General features: G+C 44.9%; 1 protein-coding gene across 1 annotated transcript in view; it reads right to left on the minus strand.

The window, feature by feature from the left end:
- NPAS2 (neuronal PAS domain protein 2) overlaps window positions 1-22,458 on the minus strand; it is a 188,285-nt gene that overhangs the window by 2,754 nt on the left and 163,073 nt on the right. The window contains exons 13-20 of the mRNA XM_074983272.1: window positions 22,175-22,316; window positions 19,674-19,783; window positions 19,380-19,472; window positions 15,205-15,351; window positions 7,346-7,519; window positions 4,934-5,022; window positions 4,179-4,271; window positions 2,670-2,847 (exon numbers count right to left, since the gene is read on the minus strand). Of these exons, the coding sequence (XP_074839373.1) occupies window positions 2,670-2,847; window positions 4,179-4,271; window positions 4,934-5,022; window positions 7,346-7,519; window positions 15,205-15,351; window positions 19,380-19,472; window positions 19,674-19,783; window positions 22,175-22,316 (1,026 nt within the window). The remainder of the gene's footprint in view (window positions 1-2,669; window positions 2,848-4,178; window positions 4,272-4,933; window positions 5,023-7,345; window positions 7,520-15,204; window positions 15,352-19,379; window positions 19,473-19,673; window positions 19,784-22,174; window positions 22,317-22,458) is intronic.

Genomic DNA, 22,458 nt, shown 5'->3' on the forward strand with positions numbered 1-22,458 from the left:
CTGATCCTGTTGCGGAACTGGGGATAAGGGGACTGGAACAAGTTTTATAGTGGAGGTGCTGAGAGCCATTGAACAAAACTTATCCTTGTGTATAATGGAAACTGCTTCAAGTCTGGGGGTGCTGCAGCACCCCTCCGGCACCCCTACTTCAAGCACCTATGGCTGGAGAGCAGTACTTCAGCAATGGAAAGTGCTGAGCCATCATGGCTGGCTTGCCACTCGAAGGGCGCCTTCAGTGGAGCCAGTGCCAGGGAGGAAAAAGTGGCTATGCTGTGTCTCAATTCCTGGGCTGCTTGGAAAGCCTCTGGCATGGAGGGCACACAGATTTCCCTGGCTGACTCCAGAGATTGGGCAAGGGGTGGGGTTTTTAGCTTCTGGGATCTTTGCCCCAACTTAGGTGCCTATACAGGAGCCTAGTGACCCAATTCAGGTCTTGGTCTAGGCTTGCCCATGTCCTTGGTTGTGAGAGATCTCCCTCTCCCTGGCCTTTTTTTCTTTTGTGGCACCGGTGATTGAGAACAGTGCCAATGCTGTGTGCCATGGGAGGAGCCCAGCGGGTGCCATGAGTCCCTGGATGGCACCTGAACGTGCGCTGATGGTATCGGTGCACTGCCTCTGGAGGAGGAAGTGGTTGGTGCTGAATCCGCTGGCGTGTAGTCTGGCTGCGGCCTAAGTGCTGCCTCCATTACTGGGACTGTCAGGGGCTGATCTTGATCTCTGAGTGTTTGGGCCTGAAGGTTTTGCCAACTGCACAATGATACCTCTGATGACCCGCTCCTAAGCACTCCATGCTGGAAGAATGGGGGCTGTTTCTGGGCATATGCTTGCCACCAGATCCACAGGCTTTGAAGCCTGGAGACCCAGGCATGCCCTGGTGCTGAAGCACCCGGGAGCAAAAGAGACCTCCCAGTTGAAACTAGCTTATGAGAACCACAACTGTAACAGAGGGACGATTCAGCTATTAATTAACAGTAAGAACTATCCAGTACAAGATGAAGCTGCTGCACGAGCGAGCAAGAGCACAGTGGAGTTCCAGCTAACCATCGCTGGCAGTAAGAAGGAACTGGGGTCTTCTGTGGAGGGTGTTTGGCACCATGGAAGTGCGACTCTAGGGTGTCCAGGCCAACCCTATGGCTAGCTGCTAGGGGGAAAATATTCCAGCTACTGTGCTCACACACTAGATTGGAGTGTATATGAACAAACACTGGAAGAAGAATTGGCCTTTGGCTTTAATATCTGATCAAGCCATTTCCAGTCCAACCCAGCTCTACTTTATATAGTATATATACAGAGGGGTAGTTCTTTGTTCTGTGATGACTTGTTTAATAACTATAATACTTAGCTCTTCCACATTATCTCTGAGGATTCGAGAGCATTACAAACATTAATCACTACTTACAAGACGTCAGTACAGTAAATAGGCCCATTACACCCATTTTGCAGAGGGACAGAAATAGTTTGTCCAAGAAACACAGAGACAATGGCAGATTGAGGAATAGAATTGCAGAATCCTGATAACTAGACACCCATCTAATCATTGTAAACTGCTCTGTTCCTCACCACCACTGAAGTCTTCTGCTTGACATGCATCTAAAGCTACTAAGTAAAGCGAACTGATGTTTCACACGCAATCATTTCCACAGCATTGAATGCAACTCAGTTAAAGTTGCAGACATGAGCGGAGTGCAGAATTAGACTTATGGGCTCCATTCTGTCTCTTTTTTTGCCCCCTTTTCAGTTTACTGCTGCAGGCAACATTCTGCTTTTTCTTAAGACTTCAATAGGAGGTGGGCCTGAGAGTACGATTTGGCCCTACTTATTTAAATTCTTTTAAAATCCATAAAGGGAGAAAAAATTGATGATACCAGCATTTTAATTCAACCTTTTCCAAGCTAATCTTATCTTTCTCCTTAATGTACTGTTGCACTAAAAATATGGCTGTAGTAAAATTAACACCTTCCCATTTACCATAGCTGCTTCTGGTGAGTCTTTCACTCCTACTTCCTTACATTACTTCAACAACCTTTATTCCTGCTAGCCTGGTAGCATCAATACAACGATGGCAGCTGGATTCTGATTTGGCTTATCACATTAGCAACAATACTTACATTCAGAAACTTTAATGAAGAACGTGGTGACGTACAGATAGTAGGAAAAAAAGCAAATGGATTTTTAAACCTCATTTCAAATTTGTGGTATTGGCAGTTAGAAAAATCATCTTTTGCTTTGTAAAGTAAGGAAATTTCATACAGAATCAATGAAAACAAAGTAAGCGTAACCTGATGATGACAATTTTCTGACTGTTACCGTGATAAATGTCCATCTGGGGTTGTCATATCAATTTTCCAATTTACGGTATTGGTATTTTTAAAAAAATATTCTGACTTATTTTAATGCTTAATTGTTGTCTTTTAAAGGGTCACATAATATTTCAGATCCTAATTCAATTTCTGTGATGTTTGCAAAATTCAACATCCATAGTATAGAAATCTGTGCAGCACATGCACAGTCATGTTCCCAACGAAATTTATGGGGAAACTTCAACTGACTTTGGTGAGAGAATGATTAGACCCCATTTGTTCTGCCCTGTGAAGATGGTAAGTTCTTTCCTGCTTTGCCTATTCTTGCACAAATACAAACTGTGTATTATCCTTTCTGTTCTAGCCCACCTGTAGGTAGCAATGCTGCTGATGTTGCTGGAGTTGCATAGGCTGCAGAGATGTCTGAGAAGTCTGTGATGCAGAAAACCCTGGATGTAGCACTGCTTGTCCCATGAGCACAATCGGTGAACTGCTGCTGGAAGTTTGTAGCTCCAGACTTTGAAACAGCCGTTGGTTTTGAGAATATCTGTTGTACAAAAAATCAAGAATAAACTGTTTGAAATGCAGATGTTTTGTCAGGGAAGTAGAGCTAAAACTATCAGAGAGGGAGCCGTGTTAGTCTGTAGCTTCGAGAACAACAAGAAGTCTTGTGGCACCTTACAGTCGAACAGATATTTTGGAGCATAAGCTTTCGTGGGCAAAGACCCGCGTTTATCCTCAAAATAGCCCCATTGGACCTTTCAATGATAGGGACCTCAATTTCAAACCTCATCTGAAAGACAGAACCACCAGATGCTCCGCTACAGTTTCCTTTAATAATATGCTGGGGAACTCACATGTTACTGACTCAGGGAGATGTGGGGGAGGATGCCAGCTAATGAATGATCTGCCTAACATAGTGCAGCTTCTGAGGTTTCCTGAGACATCTCCTATTAACAAAGAATTCAGTTATGAGCCACCTTACAAGATCCAGGAACAAGACTGCAACTAAGAAATTTAGCACAACCCTGTTTCCTCCTTTGGTTCTGAAAGGACAAAAAGTAATTTGGTCCCTTGGACAGCTTTTTACATAGCACCAAGATGCTGAGGGCCTGGTTCTTCTCTCAGTTGCATTTGTGTTGATCAGGAGTAACTCCACTGATGTCAATGGAGTTGCAGTGACATCTGACCAGAGTAAGAAGAGAATCAGACCCTAGTAATTCCAGGTGGGTCAGTACTTAAGCTGAGCTCAAATGTTTAGTATATTTTCTCTTGTGCTCACATTGGTGTGTCAGAAACTCAGCACTGGGACGAGCAGCGGGGCTGACAAGCGCCACTGGGCCCAGGACAAGATGCAAGGGGGAGGAGGGCTGGTTCTGTGCCTAGAAGGGGCGTGGCCAAGGGCAAAGGGGTGGGGCCTAGAGCCGTCAGTCCTTAGCACTGCTCAGAATGTGGTGGTGGCCCCATCTGTCCCTCAGAGCTGCGTGGTGCAGTGCTGCTGTGGCGTTGCAAAGGGGCCTGGAGCTCTGAAGTAGCAGTGGCAGCAGCCAGATCTCCAGGCCCCTTTGAAACACCGGGCCCCGAAGGCACTGCCCACTCTGTCCCCCAACCCAGTCAGTGAGCCTGTGTGAGAGAGAAATAAAGAAAGGTCCTTATTCTTAGCTTGCTGCAATCACACCAACACATTCCACATCTCATAACAGTAATTTGAGACACCGAAACTAGAAGAAAGGTAAGGTTAACTCTAGAAGCCTCTACTCAAGGAGAACCAGGACAATTATGCCTTACTGATGTTTATTAGTGCAGGCAGATCTCATTTTAAAAGGCCAGGCACTCACAAAAAACACACCGGGGCTTTATTTTTCACAAGTAACGTACTTAGCTTGGCGTCCAGCCATGCTGATCTCTGAGGCGAATCTTGTGTTACAGGAACCAGGCATCATTGGCTGAATAGGCTGGCTAAGCAACAGTCTTGCATGTGGGAAAAAGAAGAATTAATGTAAGCCTACTGCAGGAATATGTAGTCCAAGTCACAATCTTGTTCTAAGTGATCTGATTTTTTAACCTGTGTTTTTCCTTCAAGGCCTCTGACTTTTCATTCTAGGGCCACGATTTTCAACCTTTTTTTCATTTGCAGACCCCTACAAATTCTGCATGGAGGTGTGGACCTCTCTGGAAATCTTAGACACAGTATGCGGACTGCCAGGGGTCTGCAGACGCCAGGTTGAAAACCATTGCTCTATGCTAATGCAACCTTTTGTGTACCCCTTAGGCATACCCTGCAGAACCCCAGAGGCCTGCAGACCTCCAGTACTATTACCTTTCTGTCCCCAACCTGTTTACATACCTCACCTTCCCTAGTGTTCAGAACCCTCATCTATCAGGTCATAGAATGATTAAAGGACAATTTTTTTGTCAGGCCCGACTTGATCAATGTATTAAAAATCAGCTCAGTGGTTTGAGTACTGGACTGCTAAACCCAGGGTAGCAAGTTCAATCTTTGAGGAGGCCATTTAGGGATTGGGGCAAATAGATGCCTGGGATGGTGCTTGGTCCTGCCAAGAGGGCAGGGGACTGGACTAGATGACCTCCCAAGGTCCCTTGCAGTTCTAGGAGATGTGTGTATCACTTACCTCAGTTGTCGGTCCTGGCTGAAATCTGGACTTGCATGACACTGGCTGCTATCCTGCGATATGACAGCAGATGGAGCCATGTTCACAGCCTGTGGGAGCACAACAGAATTGCAAAATTGTGAAGCTTAACTGTGAAGCACTGAATGAGTGACTGGTGTTCTTCATTGCTTCTGCATTTCTCATTGATTTCTGACCCCAGAACACAGGTTTTTTTTTAAACACACACACACACACACACACACACACATTCTAACACTATGGCTACGTCTACACGTGAAGCCAACATCGAAATAGCTTATTTCAATAAGAAATAGGCTATTTTGATGAGTAACGTCTACACGTCCTCCAGGGCTCGCAACGTCGACGTTCAACTTCGACGTTGCGCGGCACCACATCGAAATAGGCGCTGCGAGGGAACGTCTACACGCCAAAGTAGCACACATCGAAATAAGGGTGCCAGGCACAGCTGCAGACAGGGTCACAGGGCGGACTCAACAGCAAGCCGCTCCCTTAAAGGGCCCCTCCCAGACACAGTTGCACTAAACAACACAAGATACACAGAGCCTACAACTGGTTGCAGACCCTGTGCCTGCAGCATGGATCCCCAGCTGCCGCAGCAGCAGCCAGAAGCCCTGGGCTAAGGGCTGCTGCCCACGGTAACCATAGAGCCCCGCAGGGGCTGGAGAGAGAGCATCTCTCAACCCCTCAGCTGATGGCCGCCATGGCGGATCCCGCTATTTCGAAGTTGCGGGACGCGCAACGACTACATGGTCCCTACTTCGACGTTGAACGTCGAAGTAGGGCGCTATTCCTATCCCCTCATGGGGTTAGTGACTTCGACGTCTCGCCACCTAACGTCGAAGTTAACTTCGAAATAGCGCCCGGCGCGTGTAGCCGTGACGGGCGCTATTTCGAAGTTAGTGCCGCTACTTCGAAGTAGCGTGCACGTGTAGACACGGCTTATATGTGTCAGTGAATATATATGCAAAACTTAAAGCATGTTGCAGGAGACACCCATGTGACATGCGCTAATTGGACTTCAAGGTAGAAAGGGCTACTTGGGCAGAAGAAGTGAATGGCTGTTGTGGCCTGGTCCAGTACATTACAATTGTTTTCCTGCACATCTGGGGCAAACTGGGGTCTGAGTACAAGTGCACTGAGTAGAGTGACAGGAAAGACATTGAAAGTAGACAAGGAAATGTAAGTAAATCATGTCGAGTTTTTGGAGATTTAATCAGACTGTGATTCTGTGATTCCAGCTTAAGCTTAATTATAACATAATGGGGTGGTGTGTGTGTGTGTGTGTGTGCACACGCACACACACCCAGGCAGGTGTGATCACAATAAAAATAATACATGTTAAAGCCTATAATGTGTTATTATCCTCAGATAGGCACCACAACTATTTTACCATGTTTTATTTTATATATTTGTCAGAGTGCTTCATTCTGAAATCAGAGCACTGTGAAAGCAAAGAGGGCCCTGTCATTTTAAGAACCAGTTCTAGAGACACAAAAATCCCCAAGACAGCACCAAAGCAAAAAAGGGTTCATTAAAGCCCCGTGATGGGAATAAATCTTCCTATGTACAACAGGATTTTTTATTATTATAAACCATGATAGCATTTTAATATTTGTTATAATGCAAAGACATAGGTGGTTAAGAGGTACAACTGCATGATTTGAAGGTAAAGTTGTAAATGTGTTTGCTGAATAGCAGTAGCAGTTTAATAGAAATAGAGAAATAGAGGTGTGTGCTGGAATTATGATGAAACAGCAATGGAAATGCAGAGAAAGCTCTGAAATAGGGCAGAAAAGCTAAGTACATTGAGCATATTCACATAATCATAGCTCTCAGTGATTAATAATTAGGGTTTAATTTTATTTCTCTTGGCGGGAGTCTGTTGCTTTTGTACAAAGATGGTTTCAGTTCAGTTCTTTAGGGGCAAGCCCGCTGTATCAAAAATCTGCCATCACAATTGGCCATAAATGAGCTATTTTGAGGGTCTCAGGTCCCATTTGACAGGGTATATCAGCAAAATAGCTGCCACAACGAGCTTAAGGCACATTTTTTGTGTTGGAAAGGCTGCCCTAATGTTGCCCATAGCGAGAGCATTTCTAACCTGGGACCTTTCAAGAACAATAAAAGACAATAGGTCATCGACCCCTCTCCCCACACTCCCCTTTTCAGTTTTAAAACGGAAACAAGCTGGTTACATAATGCTCCAGGTTTAGCACTTTTAAAAACCCACAGATGTTAAAGTAAAGCTGTGGGAAGAAGCTTGTGTGGAAGGAAAGCCCATACATTTCTATTTACAATACTGATGTTATTTTTCTATGATCACTCAGTAATGTCTTCAGTGGCTTGTATCCACATCAAATAATATTTTTATTGGCTTGATACCACATTTACTTCTCTTAATATTTGCTGCTGTGCTGATTGGGAAGATGCAATTTGCCCTTGAAGTGGAGGACTAGGGATTAGCTGCTGCTGAGACGTGACCCTTGACCTCTGCTGTAGCTGCTGAGGATCTGGCTGCTGTATGTTGCTAAAGCTCAGGGACACGGTTGGCTGCTGTAAAAACATCTGGAAAAAGAAGAGAACACGGGAGAAAATAATATTTCTAAATTACTACAGTTATGCTACTGTTCATTGTGAATCATATGCTCTTTTTAGAATAAACATTTTGCAGCTCATTTCTCATTTTTTAAAGTACATTGACTGTTTATGAATGGTGCCGAAAGGTGGAAGTCCTCTCTCCACAGAGTAAAGCACAGGATTTGAAGCAGCAGTTCCATGGGCATTAACTGTGTTCTGGAGGGACCACTTGTAGGGACAGGAGAGGAATTCCAGGCCTGTTTAACCTTTGGCTCCTCTTTGTAGCAAAGCTGCCTTCAAATTTGTCTCCAATAGTTCACCATTATATACAATTGTCTGGCTGAGCCTTCTCAGTGATGTCACAGCGAGGCACAAGCTCCCAGTGTTGCGTGGCCAGGTCCTTGTCACTGAGAAGATATGTACGACTATGTCTACTCTAGGGAGCCTATGTCAGCATACTTATGCTGCCATAGCCCCCTAGTGTGGACACAACCTAATAGAAACCTCCTTGCTTCCTGCCCCACACCTATGTCATCTATACTGACAGCATCACTCTTCCCTCAATACAGCTGCATTTACACTGGGATTAGCATAGCTGGTCAAGGTTGTTGTTCGTCCATAGTTCATGCGTTGGTTCACAGTAACAAGAGTGTAGACCAAGCCTTCATAAACTGGTGCGCACTCTACTTTGGTCTAACTTCTTGCTTACCTACTTTTAGAAAATACAGATTATGTGTATATTAAATTATAATATTAGTTTAAAAATGTCTATATTTTATTAAAAAAAATCACTTTCAATTTTAACTCTTTCATGCCAAGTTTTAGTTCAGAGAAAAAGTTACAGTCAAATTACAAATGTCTAAATTAAAAGCAAGACACAATTGATGGAACTGTTGACAGTTTGTAAAATAATGGTCCTACTGTCTGTTCTTCTATCAGCTGATGACAACTTCAAAATGTTTGTATTAAATACACAGATCACATAATGGAACTGCAATTGCTCACAGGACATCTGAATTTAGTGCACAGTTTGAAACATACAGTTGATGGATTTGAGTTTGGAGTCTGAAACACAGCTCATTAAAAGATGCTAAATGGATTTGGGGTGCTTAATCAGCTGTTCAAAGGGCTTCACTAAAGGAAGGATCAGAACACTGGTCAGGTGAGTACAGCAGATATTTCAATTGGCTACTTCAACTTAAAAACAAGAGACCATTATACACTTGGTACAACATTTAACAGTATTTTTTCACAAAATGTTTCAGTTATGGTAACCCTATCTGGATTCCTTTTAAATAAATTAACAGCAGCACACACTAATTACTAATCTCACAAAGTAGAAGGAAACACTCCTCAGACTGAGCATATCCAAACAGATAAATTGCCAGCCCCATCTGGGAATGGCAGATAATGACAGTCTCAGGAGTGTACTGTTTTGCAGTACAAGGTCAGAAAAAGCATCTTGCAAATGTTTCTTAATTGGCCACCTTGTTAGCAGTCTCAGCCAATCAGCTAAGGAGTGAATGGACATGGAGGCACAGCTGCCCTCTTATTTCTCCCACTTCATAGTTGAATCACATTGGCAATGCAGCATGAGAAAGCTTGAACTGCCATTGTTCAACTCTCGCTGGGCTGCAGAAAACCGGAAGTTTTTATCCTCCAGGTCTATGAAGCCAGCATCTTTTATCAATGCTATTTTTCCTTTTATTGGTAAAAAGGATTCTGATTAAAGGCACAGCACTGAGAGCCAAAGATTCATTTACTTTCAAGAGAGACTGGCTTGTAAATTATTTGTGGCTATGAGTGTTCTGACTTGTAATTCTAGCATGCTAGTCAGATTCAGCCTTTCTGTCTTTCTCTGGGCATGCTAGTCATTAACTAGACTATTTTTAAATCTGGAGCAGGCACTTCATCCCTTCAGAGGTCTGAGAGTATAGTTACTGCTCTTGTGCTTAACACTTCCATTTGTCAGTAAAAGCAGTTGAAGAGACTTAATGGGTTTTTGAACACCTTTGTTCAAGGACCAGAGCCCTCCTGATAGTTTCATCTTTCATCACACAGGGCTCTTGGAAACAGTTAGTAATACAGAGTACTGAGCTCAACATCTCTCCGGTTGGGAGGGTATTTCTTGGCTGACTTCTGCACTACAGTTTTGAAGATCCCATCTATGAAATGAAAATAGGGCAAGTTTCTCCTCAGAACTATCTGCTATTCCTCATGGGGGGAAGTAATTATGGGGAATAAATGACAGTGAAACAGCTCAAGGGAGAAAGTCGAAGCTGTATGATGGGCTCCCTTTACTCCAGAAAGCAGCAGGAAGTCCCTCCATACTTACATCCATGGGTGATTGATGAGGAGGGACCTGGACGGCCACTGGCCACATGATCCCCTCCAGCCTGGGGAAGTGCCAGGACAACCCCTCTATACCCCAGGCCACACCTCTTCCTGTCCCTGCTCTGCACTCTCCCCATCTCTTCCCCCGAGCAATGCGACCCAGGGGACTTGTGGGGCAGGTGTCAGCAGTGGGAGAGGGCAGCCCCGCTCATGCTCTCCATCAGTGGCAGGGGAAGCAGAGCAATGTGGCCCCAGCCATGTCACTCCACTTCCCACCCCCACCCCTGGAAGATGTAGCTGGAGGAGCAGAACGAGCTGGGGCTGCGTTGCTCTACTTTCCCCACCACTGCCAGTGAGTACTGGGGGGAGGCAGACCCCTGGTGCAGGTGCCAGGCCCCCCTGTTAGTCCCCTGCTGCTAGCCAGCCCCTTATCCCTCCTGCCTGTGGGTGTTCGGGGCAGGGCACATAACCCCGTGTGTTCCCCTACTTGTTGCCCCCGTTCACATCATGCGCGTCTGTGCTCTCAATATGGCATATGCCTCTCAAACAGCTAGAGAAATCTGTGTGATAGTAACTCCCCTCCATGTGCACCTGATTTTATGGGTACAATGAATGACAGATTGAGATAATCAAACTCAAACATCTCCCTACCTGATCCATGAAGCCCCACGTCCGTTAACAGGGCGTTCAAAGAGTTCCTGTCCTTAAGTATGTGTGGCCTGAAGCCCTTGACGATCCTTCACTTTTCCTTCAACAGACCTTCCTTGAGGCACTTTAAGAAGCTTTTATGTAGGTCACTCACTGGCATCTGCTGGTGGCAGGCACCACATGGTATCAAGCCTCTGGACTAGAGCATAGGAATGATAACCCAGACAGGACCCCCAGCTAACTAAGCAACTACAGCTAAATGAACTATTTATGAAAAGAACGAGTCTTCCTATACAGGGTATGGCCTACACTGCAGCTGGAGGTGGGATTTCCAGCTCGAGCAGTCATACACGTACTAGCTTTGCTCAAGCGAGGGGCTGATATCAGCACAATAGCCGCAGTGGCTCAGGCAGAGGAAGGCGACAGCAGGCTGAGCACAGAGCTAGGTTCTGGTACAGAACGGTACTGAAGCAGAAAGCTCACACCGCCACCTGAGCCACTGCACTATGCTAGTAAGTGTAGCGTGCTAGCTTGACGCAGTCTAGGGACTTAGTCAGCTGGGAAATGATCAAGGGCTGGTGTCAGAGTGCTCCCAGCCCTGCAAATGCTCTGAGTGTTGCTCCTGCACCTGCTGTGCAGCCTGGGGGAAGTACAAAGGCCTCTGTGCCGTGGGTGGCACAGCCACTGGAGGCATGTGCCCAGGACAGCTTACTCCTGTGCTTCAGGGGTGAAATTTTAGGCCCACACTAAGCATCTGGTGTTGGGCTGGCTGGCTGCAAGGTGGATCTCTTTCCTCTCAGCTGGCCCCCACGGGAGGCTATGGGGCTCCTGTGTCCCACATGCAGATAGATGGTGAGGGGAAGAGGTGGGCAAAGCATGGCTGAGAGCACGATAAAGATGCAAAAAAACCAAATGAGAAACAAACCATCCACCCAATAAATTATTCAAAGCTGGACTAGCCAACCAAAGCCGTCCGGGTAGGCTCTTTGAAAGTAAAATCTTTGTGGCCAGTCCTGAAGTTCCCAGGGTACTATGAAATACATGCCATTTGGTTCAGTCTAGCCCAGTGGTTCCCACCCTTTTCGAGACAGTGACCCATTCTGCCAATTCTGTAAGATTTTGTAACCCAAGGCAATTCAAAACTGGGGGCAGCCGTGGTCCTCTCAGCCCCAAACTGACCCCCTCCACCCCCCAGCTTAAACACCTCTCAACCCCAAACTGCTCCTCCTGCCCCCACACTTAAACCCCCTCAACCCCAAACTGCGCCCCCCCACACCTACCTCACATGAGCTCTGCTGACGCCTCCCCTGCACTGCTCCTTCGCCAGGCCACCACCGCCTCCTCTGCATGGCTCCCCCCAGCCCTCCTACTCCCTTCCCCCACCTGCAGCGCAGGCAACTCCCTGCTCTGCCATGGTGAAATGGGACCCAATTTAATTGGTTTAAGGGCAGGATCCTTCCTGCCAACTGTTAAACTGATTACATCGAGTTCCACTTCAGCATGGCAGGGCAGGGACTGGGAGCTGGAGGAGGAGTCAGGCAGCAGCATACAGATCTTACAAATGGCTCCTTAAAGAGCCACATGTGGCTTGGAGCCACCCAGCCAGCGACCCTTACCATATCTAAGGGTGACCCATGTTTGGGTACTTACCCATAGGCTGGGAATCCCTGGTCTCACCTGTCTTCCACTGAGGGACCCTAGGTCAGTGGCATAAATTAGAGAACAATTCAGGATCTTTATGATAGGGCTAGGCAACACAGGATTGCCCAGACGGACTCTGGATTCTTTCTGCACTTGATCTCTGTGAGCACAATCGAGAATCTGGTCCATGGTCTTTTGGTTATCATAATCTTAATTTTGCTGGTTGTGAAGGCATCACAAAAAAAATTCTAATGAAAATTTCCCATAGTTGAGGAAACTGTGTTGTGATCTGCCACTTTTTTCAAATTATGCAAAAACTGGATCAGTGTACATGAATATTTAAGACTTGAGCATGAGAGAGCAAGTCAGTGTGCCCATTTAAATACAGAAAGGGAGATAATCCTTTTGCTACGTACAACAACTACTTGCAGTAGTGGGCCATCATTATGAACTGAATACCAGTTAAATTGCAGAGAGATTTTTCACTCCCATTCATCATAACCAATGCAAAGTCACTGGAAGATGGACACTGATATATGATTTCTTATATGTTTGTGCCATTCCAAGAACAAAGGGCTCTCCAGCCAACCCTGGATGTGGTCTGTGGATGCTGTGTTAAAGTATTTACAACAAAAACATCACCACCACCTAGACCATGGTTTCCCAAACTGGGAGTCATGCCCCCTGGGGGCGTGAAGAAATTCCGTGGGGGATGCGAGGCGACCCAGGCCCCCCCATTCCCCCCACCTGAAGAAAGATCCGGCCTTTGCTTCTGGCTCTCAGCCCCTGACATTTTACGTGGGTGACCCGGCAGAGCCGATATGAAAAGCAGGCAGCCAGCAAAGACCCACGTGGAGCTAGCTGCCTTCTGCAAATGAAAGTGAGTGTGGGTTGGAGGGAGCAGGATGGGGTTAGATGGAGCCTGGGGGTGCCTGTCTTTGTAGGAGGGCAGGGGAGGGGATCAGGTGGGCGGCTCACAGACTTGTGGGGCTCGAGCGGCTGGCCAGCCAGCTTGTGGGACTTGTGGGGCTTAGGCAGTTGGCCCCAGCAGAGCAGGGCTTGGGGGCTGACCCCAGAAGCATGGGGCTTGGGTGGCTTGGACTGGTGGGTGGGTGGCTGGCCCCAGCACCATGGGGCTCAGGCAGCTCAGGATGGTGGGTGGGCTGGCCCTGTCAGCATGGGGCTCAGGTGGGTCGGTGGCTGGTTCTGGCAGCGCAGGGCTCAGGCAGCTGGTGGGCAGGTGGACGGCTGGGCCCAGTGGCTGGCAGGCAAGCGGGTGGCTGGCCGTGGCAGCATGGGGCTCAGGCGGGCAGCTCTGCAAGTGTAGGTCTCAGGTGGGCAGGTGGCTGGCGCTGGCAGCTCTGGAGGCTGGCATGGGGCTCAGGCAGCTGGGGCTGCACCAAGCAACCAAAAGGGGCCAAGAAAAATTATTGTGCTTATTTTTAATTTTAAATAACATTTTTATATCAAGCTTTTGTGTGTATTTTAAATTACAAATTGAATTTTTTGTTAAAGGGGGGTTGGATGATGGTAAAGAAGAGGTGGGGCATGAGGGTTTCTCGAAAATCTAAAGGGGGCATGATGCCAAAAAGTTTGGGAACCACTGACCTAGGTGGTATGACTTAAGTTACAGAATTTCTGATATTCCTCTCTTAACCCTTTAAGCAAAGAAACATGTAAATTCAAATTTATTTAATGAGAGACATTGAATGAAGTGATCTTTTACCTTTGTCAACTATGGGTGAAATCCAAAACTTCCATTGACTTCAGCAGGACCAGGATTTCACCCTGTATGTTTACAATGCTATGTGGCTATTTACTGATTTTGCGGTGTGTGTATGGGGTTCGTGTACCCATAATCCTATCGATGAGATAATCACAAGGGGATAAATTTATCCCCAGAGCAACACCACTTCCGAGGACAATATGACCCAATATTCTTCATCAAATTATCAGAAAAATAGCAGTAATTCCTTTGACTTTAGAAACCTTCAGAAACCATCTGTGGTGCTGGGAGATGTCTCCGCTAGTCATTAATGATACATGAGTTATATTGTATACCAGGCACAGATAAAGCTAAAAATTCCAGGTCCAATGAAATTTTAGTCTGAAGACAAACATAAATTAGGGTGTGTACATTTCACATAGAAGATTTTGTGGGATAGGTGGTTTCTTCGGCAGTTTTTCAAAGGTCAGGAAAGTGTTTGGCAAATGTTATTTGTGATACACCTCTAAGCTGTGGGGAGGTGGCATGCAAGTAGTTACAAGTTTGGGAGTGGGTGAAAGAGACAAGCTTGGGTGGAAGATATGCAGGGTTTGGGGTGCAGAAGAGTAAGTGGGGATAGAGGCAGAGGCAGAGCAGATCGAAGACTTGATACTGAGGTCTAGTAGGTCTAACTTTAAGCAAAAAGTAAGAGGAAGCTAGTGAAATGAAGGCTTTATCAAAACAATGATGATTCCATTGTCACAGTTTAAACACTCTTTGGTGCAAAGTGCTCATTCTGAAGTCTAAGTAGATAAAAGACTTGAATGTGGAGCACTATCTGAAAGATAAGTATCGGAGGGGTAGCTGTGTTAGTCTGGATCTGTAACAGCAACGGAGGGTCCTGTGGCACCTTATAGACTAACAGAAAAGTTTTGAGCATGAACTTTCGTGAGCACAGACTCACTTCATCAGATGCACCTGATCAGAGCATCACCTGATCAGAGCTTCATCAGAGCATCTGATGAAGTGAGTCTGTGCCCACGAAAGCTCATGCTCAAAACTTTTCTGTTAGTCTATAAGGTGCCACAGGACCCTCCATTGCTATCTGAAAGACAGCCAGTCCTTCCCACTTATTCCTGTCACTGTTAAAACAAGCCTTCCCTTGCAGACAGACCTTACAGATTCTTGATTTTTGTGACTGATGGACTCACAGAGTGATATCCTCTCCCAGTTTTCTCAAGTTCAGATTTCTTTAACTCTGCAAATAAAACAAAACAGCCCACTCCAAGAAATGCAGTCTAAAAATGTTCTGTTTGCCTCTTGTGATGTCACTGACATTACTCACCTGTGTACTGGAATCCTGGACCAAGCAGAGCTGTTCTTGTATTTTATGGAGCTCTTCCTGCTGCCACCGAATGTTAGCCTGCAGGATCCGAGTTCGCTGCTCCAGCTGTTCCTTGATGGTCTGGAACACGTTAAATTGTGCTGAGAACTTAAAAAGAGAAAACAAACAACTATGTCTGTTTCCTGCCATGCTGGTAAGAACTTTGCTTGGTGCTATTGTATTCTGGGAGTAGTGCTTGGTTTCCTGTTTGCAAAACAGTCAAAATATATTTTTGACATATGGCAACATTTGAGTACCACGGCATCTTCTTTTCTATTTTCCATCTCAGGCATATCTGTTATAGAGCTTCACTGATATTACCCCAAATTACACTGACTTCCTTCTGGAGGCAGTTCTTTCTTATTGTCTGATTGCCAGCCTGCAGCACTGTTGTTTAGCTGTCTTTAAAAGATAGCATCATCCCACAAAAGTGAGTTTAGGAGCACTTTGGGTACGTTTACACTAAGAACATTGCAGTGGCTGTTGTGTGGCAGGTACACTGCTGTAGCACTGTAGTTAAGAAATTTCTATCACTTTATAACCCACATCTGCCAAGATGTGGTAACTAGGTCAATGAAGAATTCTTCTATCAACTTAGTGGTGTCTATACTGGGACTTTGGCTGGCTTAACAATGTCTCTCCAGGGTGTTAATTTTTTATACCCTTGAGCAATACAGCTAGGTCAGCCTAACTTTTATGTGTAGAACAGGTCTTGGTTTAGAGTGTCATATCTCCCAAATAGACACTAAGAGTAACAATTTCCTTTTTTAAAAGTAAAAATTATGCTGCTATACCAGGTTTTTCTACTTTTTTTTTGCACCATAATGCACCTTCCAGTTACCTGTAGTTATATGTAAGTGTGGTATTCAGTTATTTAATTTTTTTATTATATTACTTTCAAACATGGCGTAAGTTCACAGCTGCCATCAACTAAATAAAGGCAGTTCTAAATATTATACAAAACAGATATCACAGTAGTAGGATTCATAGATACTACGGTTACACTATAGCTCTCTGTCGACAGAAGTCACTGTTGGAAGAGACTTTCCAACAAAACTTCTGTTGACAGAGCGTGGTCACACAGAAAAGCCAATCAGAAGAGCACTCGGCTCTGTTGACAGAGCAGCTGGACTGCCCAGCCACTCTCTCAACAAAACAGGCACCCAGAAGCACAGCAGACAGGGCTGCCCATTGTTCTGGATGCCCTGTCTGTTAGGAGAAGCGCCCCCAGCGTGTCCACACAGCTTTTTTTGTCAACAGAATCTGCTGACAGCAGCATCATGCCTCATGGCTGAGAGGCAGAATGCTGCTGGTGAAAGTGCTGAGTTTTGTCAACAAGCTGCCGACAAAACACATTTTGTGTGTGCACATTCCACTGGTTTTGTTGGCAAAACTTGCTAGTGTTACCATAGCCTAACAGAGTAAATCAGCAAATATCAGTGGTATATTGCCCAATGTGAACTCATTTAATAATTGTGGAAGACTGTACCACACAATAACAAAGAAATACTTATATTTAGTTGGTGTTTAAGGTATAATAAAAGTCCACTGAAGTCAACAGAAAGATTGACTTCATTGGGCTTGGGGCTCAGTCCTTACAACCTTTATAATTTGAATTTATTCATATTCTAAAAATAGGGCACGATTTTAAAACCAGTAAATGTTTCCGTCATGGGTATCTCACACCATTCTGAAACATGCAGAACTACCTGGGGGAATCTTTTCATTCCCAGGGTTCAGTCAAAGAACACATTGCTTGGACCAAAGACCTTAGGGGCGCATCTACACTAGGAACTAACTTTGAAGTTAACCTTGAAGTTAGGCACTACATCGAAGTAGCCAGCAGAGAGTCTACACGTATTTTTTTTCCTTACTTCAAAGTTAAAGCCCAGCTTGAAAATCCTGACTCCATTCCTCCCAATGGAGTAGTGCCCTACTCCGAAGTTTATCTTTGAAGTAGAATGTGTGTAGATGCACAACTTCAGAGTTGCTTACTTCAAAGTTGTACTTCGAAGTAAGCAACTTTGAAGTTATTTTTGTGGTATAGACACAGCCTGGCGTTAAAAGGGGCTAAAAGTTAACTTCAAAGTAAGGGGGAAAAAAATGTGTTTAGACTCTCTGCTGGCTACTTCAATGTAGTGCCTAACTCCAAAGTTAGTTCCTAGTGCAGACACACCCAGTGAGTTCTCTCTAAATGGATATGTACTACCAGGCAAAAAGATGTCAGGGGCTGGACCCTCTGCAATTGACAGAGGTGCACTTGCTTACACCTGTCTGAATTCCATCTGTTTAATGACAGAAATACACTGCTGTCATACAGGCCTTCCCAGCAACTCAAGAGAAGTTGTTAAAGGAACAAAAAGGCACATTCACCTTTGAGCACCTGCCTGAGAGCATAATCAATTTTCAGAACCGCAAAAGGTGGGATTTTTAACTGCATATATTTATTAGGCCACACAAAGTGATTAATAAATTAACCAAAGCCACATGAAAAGGATGAGTGGGTAAAACAATGGTTAGAGAAGAAACAATGGAAATGGATAACATATTAATTTTAATATCAGGATGTGGATCATCTTCCCAAAAATATTATATTTGAAAATGCATCCAATGCAAAGAACGAAACAAAATGACTGGCTGAAGGTTTGTGCTAAACTCTGTTGTAAATAGGTCAAAACTGTTTCGATTCTTTTGTAAGTGGACATTTGTGGGGATAGTGGAATATGTAACTATTGGACAGATTCACTGATCTGAGGGTGACATTTCTAAACATAATCTGTAATATGTGATAAAAGGGAGTCGATAAAAGAGCTATATATTGTAACACAGGGTGAGTGGAAGAATGGATTGCAGGCTTGTTGAGCATCACCATTTTCTGTTTGTGCTCTGTCATCTGTCAATGTGCTCTCTCATCTTAGATGCCTCATCTTTAATTGGTACTGGGCCTGACTGAGCCTGACCATTTGACAGAACCCTCTCTTTACAGTACCAGGCCTGTGAAAGGGAGGAAGGGGAGAGACTCAAGGGGCAGTCTGGTACTGTGGAGTCAGTACGGCACATAGGATTTCAGTGGCACTATGCTGATAAACCAGCTGAGAATCTAGGCTTAACACATTTATATTTCATTCACAGAACAGTTCTGTAGGTGAAGAAAAGCACCTCCTCCTCCATATTCCCTCCAGCAAATACATGAACTACCCCCGTAAACTTTCTGAAAGGGAAAAAAAGAACAGAATTTGTATTTACACATATAGGATTTCCACCAAGTCAAAGCTCACCCTTCAGAAATAATTCTTTGTCACAGGAGGCCTCCCGTCTTCTCATATCCATTTAGTATGTTCTACATTGAGGTTATTGTTCAGTCCTGGAGAGCTGAGAGAATGGGATATTGAGATATCCCACTTTCAGTGGTGGTGAGAGATCTCTAGTCACCACAATGACACCACAAAGAGCTGGGAATACTCAGTGCCTTGCAGGACTGGTCCCAGGATGTCTACCAAAGGTGGGCAAATACTGAAGCACTTGTTGAGTTTTGGTATCTAGGCATGAGTATCCAGATTGTTTTTTGCCTTTCAACAATAGCGCCGCCATCATGTGAAATCTGGCAACTCTCCTCTGCTTGAAAACAGACTTGAAATTCGTTGGAGGATAGGGCTAACTCTAACTCTTATTCTACTCCAAACAGAAAATATTACACTGACTCATGGGTGAGTGCTAACCTTTGCTTTGGGAAGAAGACAAGTGGCTCCAAAAACGCATCAAACTGTGCTTGTTCAAGACTGACCCTAAATTCCTCTAGATCCCCCTTGGTACTATGCCATTAGGGGGTGGAACTGTGCTATCCAGTGGCACACAATTGGATTAGACAAAACTAATCCCTGTTCCAACATGGATCTTTAGAGGTGGATTGGTTTTTTAAAAGGTCACTCGTGGAAACCAGTAGCTTTAAGTATGTGTGTGTGTGTGTTAGAATCTAGAGGACATTCCCACTTTTTTATAAGAGCCTTTTTAGAACCTGTGCAGTTTTAGGTCAAAACTGCTTGAAAGGGTCCCTACATCCTTACTTTGGTTGTTGAAGTGGGAGAAACATCATGAGATGGTTACGTAACCTATTCCAGTTTCAACCCCCAACTAACCTGTGCCATAGCTGTAGGATGATTTTGCAAAGCTGCTTGGGGCAGCAGCTGCTGTGGGAGAAGTTCACATGATGGCACAGAAGGCAAAGACGCCTAGGTTAAAAAATAAAAAAAAACTTTATTCATATGCATGGCTACTGTAAATCTTAGCTCTTCTCTTAGTGCGATGGACTTTGCAGACCTCTTTCTTTCCTTGCTGAATTGAACCTGAGGCCTATTTTATGTCTGACTTTTTTTTTAATTTAATTCCTCTTAGTAAATGCCATTTATTTTTAACACCATTTGCAAACGTACCTGAAGAGGGACGGACTGACTGGGTCTTTGCATGGATGAATCCTGCTGTATGCTGGGTGTTCTTTGCAAGGAGGGAATGTTAGACTCTGTGATCAGCTTTGTTGGTGTGGCTGTAAGAAAAAAAAGTATTTAGTTTTTCATACTTAAGAATAATCACCAGATGAAATCAGAATGACGAAATGTGGTTTGTAATATAGGGACTGATCACACTCCAACTGGAGTCAAGAGGAACCAATGACTCCAGGGACAGTTGGCAGCTAAGGATTCACATACGCCCTGGGACAGACTCTCAGCCTCTGCATCACCCGAAGAGTCCAAAACAGTGTCCCAAAGGGGCAGACTGGGGTTCCTGTTTCATAGGTGAATCCTACAACACCCTGTTTCGGCCCACATGGCAGGAGGCTGTTGACGAGTTGCGTCCGGGACATGGTTATTGGGCTTTCAGTGCCAGTGAGGTTGGGCTGACAGAATGTCACTCATGGACACTTACTGCTGACCTGTCAGAGTGGCCTGATGCTGCTCTAACTCAGAGGTTCCCATTTTATTTGCTGAGGCCCACTGTTAATGTGCATTTGTCAGGGAGAGGGGTATCATGGGTCATGCATGTCCCCACACCTCTGCAGGGGCCCAGACCAATGTGAGGGTGAAGGGGCCAGGCAGGAGCTCTCACAGACACTCCCTGCCTGGAAATGAGGAAAATGCTTGGGGACCACCAGTGCCAAGAACAGGCAAGTGCTTGGGCTGCGCCGGGCCATTAACTGACAATCCCAATCATGGTATTTTTCCAGGCAGAAAGAGACACTGTGAAGCCTTGGTCTCTGGAACGCAGGAAGTTGATACTCCAGGGGGCCCAACTCTCAGGAATCATGGGGTGTGGTCACTTGCAGAAGAAATGGCCACAAAACACACAGCCTCCTTCAGCTGCCCTGGGAGCCACGGCCTCTCAGTGCCAGCCTTTTCTCCATCACAATGTGCCCAGCTCCACTTTGCTCTGTGCCACTTGCCAAAGATCTGGGGCTCCTCCAGCCCAGGGTGGGAGCCATTGTCAGCTTCCATTTCACCACTGTATACAACTTGGGGGGTGCAACAACCCCCCAAACTCCATCTAGGGCAGACTACCCAGGGCTGTGTGGCAGCCGACCTCTGGGCCATAGCTTACAGTTTGGGAACTCCTACTCGAAATGATACCGTCAAATATGGCACATACAAACATAGCATTTAAAGGCACCTTTGTCCGACCCCTTGGGCTCTGCCTCAGGATTTTACAGAATATGTAAGTATGGGCATGCGTGCAGGTAAGGGGTCTGAGTGCATGTATGGGAGAGTAACTTATACCACTTCATAGATTTTAAGATGAGGAGGGAACATGGTGATCTTCTAGTTTGACAGCCCACGTAACATTTACATTTACCAATTCCTGCATCAAGAGCATAACTTCTGTTGGAGCCAGAGCATCTCTTTTAGAACAAGAGCCAATCTAGATTTAAAAACTTCAGGTGACAGTAAATACACCACATCCCTTTAATCAGTTGTTTCAATGGTCCCAGTTACTGTAATAAAAATATGTACTTTATTTCTAGTTTGTATTTATTTAGCTTTAACTTCCTGTCGCTGGAGCTCATTATAACTTCGCCCTGCTACATTAAGGAACCTGCTATCAGAATTTTTCTCCCCCTCTAGCTACACATGCCACAATCAATTCACTTCCTAATTTCTCTTTGGTAAGCTAAACAGATTGAGTTATTAAAGTCTCTCATTGCAAGAGAGGTTTTTCCTGAATGATTCTTGTCACTGTTTTCTAAACCTCTTCCAACTTTGCAACATTCTTCTTTAGAGGACAAAAAACACCACTGGACACAGTAATGTGGTAATGGTCTCACTGATACTTTATAGAGAAGTACTGCCACCTCCCTGATCCTACTCAGAATTCCCGTTTGTATTTCCAGAAATTGTACTAACTCTCCCAGCCCAACATCGTACTGAGAGTTTTTATTCATCTGGATAGCCATCATGACCTCTAAATACTTTCAAAGCCATTGCTCTCCAGAATGTAGTTCTCCCTCACTCTGTCTGTATGCACATGCATTCTTTCTTCCTAGAGGTATTCCCATGCATTTGACTGTAACAAAACCTTATGCGTCACTTCTGATTTTAGCCTTGAGTTTCAGAATTTTCCAGCTGATGACCTTACTAACTTCTAAGCCAATATAGTGTATTGTAGCTGGGAACTGTGCCTAGTAACTGTGAACTTCATATCTATAGAACTCCAGAACAGCGGGCTTCATACGTAGCCCCCTTTATTCCAAAAGCATGAAGGATTACATCAGGTCATTTTGCCACTTTAAATACTTACCTGCCCATTGTCGATGGAATTAATATGTTGTCAGTACCATTAATATCTCACCAGTAACTATCATCCCACCAAGAATGATATGCTCACTTTTTGGGGGTAATTTGGCTTATATTAACTGAAGTATTTTATACTCCATAACATCACTTACATGCAGGATCAGACATGGGTGCGTTGGAAGATTTGTGTGAGCTTCCAGATGATACAGAGGATGTCCGACCAGTGTTGAGAACTGAGGTACCTATTTCAAGTGCATTAAAGTGCTGTTCAGGATCCAAGCCTAAGCCACTGTCCTGAAATTAAGAAAATATCATATTACATCTGACAGGTTCTGGCATTTTGTCGTGTGCCTAACAGTTAAGGCTATGACTTAATCATGGGTACTTTCAGTAAAAGTCACTGACAGCTTTTGGGCAATAAATAAAAATTCACAGC

The sequence above is a fragment of the Carettochelys insculpta genome, chromosome 1, assembly GCF_033958435.1.
Source record: "Carettochelys insculpta isolate YL-2023 chromosome 1, ASM3395843v1, whole genome shotgun sequence".
Classification (NCBI taxonomy): Eukaryota; Metazoa; Chordata; order Testudines; family Carettochelyidae; genus Carettochelys; species Carettochelys insculpta.